This window comes from Triticum dicoccoides, chromosome 1B (assembly GCF_002162155.2).
Source record: "Triticum dicoccoides isolate Atlit2015 ecotype Zavitan chromosome 1B, WEW_v2.0, whole genome shotgun sequence".
Taxonomy (NCBI): Eukaryota; Viridiplantae; Streptophyta; class Magnoliopsida; order Poales; family Poaceae; genus Triticum; species Triticum dicoccoides.
This window is the reverse complement of record NC_041381.1, coordinates 584,434,521-584,438,762: the sequence shown is the minus strand read 5'-3', so window position 1 is coordinate 584,438,762 and position 4,242 is coordinate 584,434,521. Positions and strand designations below refer to the sequence as shown.

Below are 4,242 nucleotides of genomic sequence, written 5' to 3'. Positions count from 1 at the left end.
AGATATCGACGAGGCGCAACTTTTTCATGTAGAACACTCTCCCTAATTCTTTACGGTTTAAGAGGAATTTCGAATTTACCGAAATGCGGACACTCTGTTTTTCGCGACACCTAAATCGACGTGGGTACTTCATCCGACTAAAAACCACACTGCATCGGACGAAAAACCGCACTGCATCGAACGGGTAAGAGAACTGCATGGTTTCTTTTATTCAAACATAATTTTTTAAAGGACGAGAGAATAGAGTGCACTTCACATACGGTGTAAATGAACCACAACACTATCAAGAAGTGCACTGCATCGGATGGGCAAGCGAGCTGCATAATTTGTTTTGTCGGACGTAAATTTTCTAAAACAAGAAGGTGAACCGCAACACTATCGAGAAGTGAACAGCATTGCTTTGTTTTGTCATTCCTGTAACATTTTTTTCTGCACTTCACATTGGAGGTAAGTAAACCGCGAGCAGTACCAAAATTGAATGCAACACTACAAAAAATGAACTTCATGATTTTTCTGCCTTTTCTTAACTTTCTTTTACAACATTTTTTCTCTCTGTGAGATCTTGATTGTGCGCCACGAGAGTAGTGAACCACATGAGGGGAAGTGAACCTCGTAGCGAATAGAAGTGAACGACAGTTTTTTGACACAATTTTTTTCTCGTGTGTTTTGCACTTGGAAGAGTAGTGAACTTCATACATTTTTAAAAAACATCACATTGAGCTGCATTTTGTGTGGAGTGAACCTCTAGTCCCATAGAAGCAAACCGCTCTCTCCTATACTACCAGGGGGCATTTTCTTTTGTGTCTCTTTTGTTTTGGTTCACGTGGAACAGGGTGAACCACAACGGTTAGAGGAGCGAACCTCTCCAAGGGGACAGTGAATTTTTCAAAAAAATATATGAACTTCTAGTCTCCTAGAAATTTGCACAACACCTTTTTTTCTGAATTGAAAAGTGAATCACAATTTGGTATCCTGGGGAGCTCGATGCAGTGCAGAACCTCGTACACGCGAACTCAGGGGAAGCAGAGTCGATTTGGTAGGGGAAAAGCAGGACATGGGGCATTCGGCCGCGTGCCGGCGGACTGCACCGACGACCAATACGCCCTGCATTGGGAAAGCAAAGTGCACTGCATCAGCGGAGAACAACATGAGAGCGGAGCAGAGGTGATGTACGCTGGCACGACATACTGCATAGCCGTGACCTCCAATGTCGCCGCACCTTCACCACGAGTCGTCGACGATGGATCTGAGATCCCCGACACCAAGCGGCCACCCGGCGACGGATTGGGGCTCCCCCGCCAGCCCACACCCAGCCAGCTACGGATCTGAGCACCCCCGCTATCCCACTTCCAGCCGGCAATGAATCCGAGCTCCTGCAGCCACCGGATGTGCCGCCGCCGGACTCCTCGCGTTCCCAGTCCCTGAACTGTGGCTGCACGCGGTGAAGCCGCCCACACCACGACGACCATGCGTGTTGGGGACTGGGGTCGTCCGCGCGGGAGGGATTGCGCACATCCAGGCGGCGGTGGCTCCTGGAAGGTCGTCTGGTGGCGTGGCTGCGGAGATCCAGGCGGTGGTGCTCCCAGAAGGATGGCTGGGAGACGGTTGCGCCGCCACCTGCGCACGATGCCATGGGTGGTGGAGGGAGGCAGATGTTCGGGGACGTCGCGGCGCTGGTCATCCAGCGGACCGGCTGGGAAGGAGGTTGGATGGAGGCGCCGGTCCTGGAGGGGAGCATGGAGTCGCCAGGCCTCAAGAAGGCCGGCCATGGGGCAGCGTCGGGGCGGTGCTTCTGTAGCCTTCCGGCACGGCGGATCGGAGACCGGTATGGTGGGAGGCAGTGGCCGGTGCGGTGGGGGAGGGGGATGAGGGGAGGGGGTCTGGATGTGGTGGAGTGGGGCACCGCGGTGGTCGCCCGGTTGCGGGAGTGGTGGTGGGCAGCAGGGCTTGGGGTAGGTGGTGGTGATGTGGGGCGCCGGGTAGTCGCCGGCTACGGGAGTGGTGGTGGGCGACGGGGCCTGGGGTAGGTGGGCATCGATGCGGAAGGGGAGGGAGGTTGTGTCCCTCCGGGCTCCGGAGGAGTGGTGGTCGTGGGGGTAGAGAAGTGTTAGCAGAATAAGCCCCCGGTGTGCAGAATAAGACTCTAGAGGGTGTTATCATAATAGACCCAGCCAATGAAGAAAAAACGACAGAAACATTGAAGATTTTGCAAAGTTGAAGAATTTGAAAAACTGAAGAATTTCAAAAATTGAGGAATTTCAAAAATGAAGATTTTCAACTTTGGTGGTGGCGTGACCCACCGTATAAGAATGATGATTTCAGACACCGCGTACAATTGTCGTAGGGTTCTGAGAATCAAATTCTTCATTAATTTCTTCACACTTAGAGTGTTATTCTTCATTGATTGAAGAAAAACGTTTCTTCATGTGTTACACATCTAAGTCATCAATTTTGCATAAGTGTCAGGATGTGTGTCCTTTTTAGAGAACATTCGAAGATTCTAAGATATTTAGCTCACACCGCAACTTGCTAAATCTCTTCTCATCCAAGGGCTTTGTGAAGATATCGGCTAGCTGTTCTTCAGTCTTCACGTGCTCGATGGAGATGTCGCCCTTCAACACATGATCACGAAGAAAATGATGACGAATCTGAATGTGCTTTGTCTTCGAGTGCTGAACTGGGTTGTGAGCAATCTTGATGGCACTCTCATTGTCACAGAAGAGAGGCACATTCTTCACGTTGATGCCGTAGTCCTTGAGGGTTTGCTTCATCTATAGCAGTTGAGCACAGCAAGAACCAGCAGCAATGTACTCAGCCTCTGCAGTAGACAGTGATACGCAGTTCTGTTTCTTCGAGGACCAATAGACCAAAGATCGTCCGAGGAAATGACAAGTACCAGATGTTGACTTGCGGTCCACACGATCACCAGCATAGTCAGAGTCAGAATATCCAATGAGATCAAAAGTAGAGCCCTTGGGGTACCATAATCCTAGTGTTGGTGTGTGAGCTAGATATCGAAGAATATGCTTCACAGCCTTATGGTGTGATTCCTTCGGTGCAGCTTGAAATTGGGCACACATGCAAACACTAAGCATTATATCTGGCCTAGATGCACATAAGTACAATAACGAGCCAATCATGGAGCGGTATACCTTGTGATCGAAGTCAATACCATTTTCATCAGTGCATAGATGGCCATTTGTGGGCATAGGAATTTTGACGCCTTTGCAGTCTTGCATGCCGGATTTCCTCAGAACTTCCTTGAGGTATTTCTCCTGAGATATGAATATACCATTGTGCTGTTGACGAATTTGAAGACCTAAAAAGAATTTCAACTCTCCCATCATAGACATTTGATATTCTTCACTCATCACATAGGCAAATTCATCACTATAACGTTGGTCAGTACAACCAAAGATAATATCATCAACGTATATTTGGCACACAAACAATTCACCATAATAAGATTTAGTAAAGAGAGTAGGGTCGAGTGAACCGGGTGTGAAGCCATTCTTCATGAAGAATTCCTTTAAAGTGTCATACCACTCCCGAGGGGCCTGCTTGAGGCCATACATGGCCTTGTTGAGTCTGAAGACTTTTTCAGGATTCTTTGGATCTTCAAAACCTGGGGGTTGAGCAACATATACTTCTTCCTCAAGCTTACCATTGAGGAATACACTGTGTGTAGCCTTGAGCTACAAGTCGTGCCTTATTCCTCACCACAAGGCCATTTTCATCTTGCTTGTTGCGGTAGATCCACTTTGTGCCGATGATATTATGCTTGCAAGGATCTGGACGTTTGACCAGTTCCCAGAAATTGTTGAGCTCGAACTGATGTAATTCTTCTTGCATGGCCTGAATCCATTCAGGCTCCAGAAAAGCTTCATCTACCTTAGTGGGCTCTGTAATAGATACAAAAGCATATTGCCCACAAAAGTTAGATAAATGTGAAGCTTTTGTGCGTGTGAGAGGACCTGGCGCTCGAATGTCATCGATGATCTTTTCAACTTGCACTTCTTTTGCAATGCGAGGATGAGCTGGTTGTCATTGAGGAATTTGATCAGCATTTTCTTCAGCACCATTTTCTTTAGCATTTTCATTAGGTGCACCAGCTCGATTTTCTTCACGTTCTGGAATGAATTCTTCAACAGATTCTTCGGTAGGAATAACATCCTCAGTAGCCTTGAACTTGATAGAATCCTCAGGTTCTGGTTCATCTATCACAAAAGGTAGGTGCTCTCT

General features: G+C 48.0%; 1 protein-coding gene across 2 annotated transcripts; it reads right to left on the bottom strand.

The window, feature by feature from the left end:
* Nucleotides 1-876: 876 nt before the first annotated feature.
* On the bottom strand, nt 877-1,698 carry LOC119309296. Of its 2 annotated transcripts, none has more exons than XM_037585322.1 (2): nt 1,189-1,698; nt 877-1,104 (listed from the first exon to the last, which is right to left on the bottom strand). In XM_037585322.1, exons 1-2 carry the CDS (start codon nt 1,679-1,681, stop codon nt 914-916), a joined length of 684 nt encoding a protein of 227 aa, XP_037441219.1. In that variant the 5' UTR covers nt 1,682-1,698; the 3' UTR covers nt 877-913. The 2 variants fall into 2 exon arrangements, with proteins under 2 accessions (XP_037441219.1, XP_037441225.1); XM_037585328.1 differs by having other exon boundaries at nt 1,220-1,698.
* Nucleotides 1,699-4,242: the final 2,544 nt, after the last annotated feature.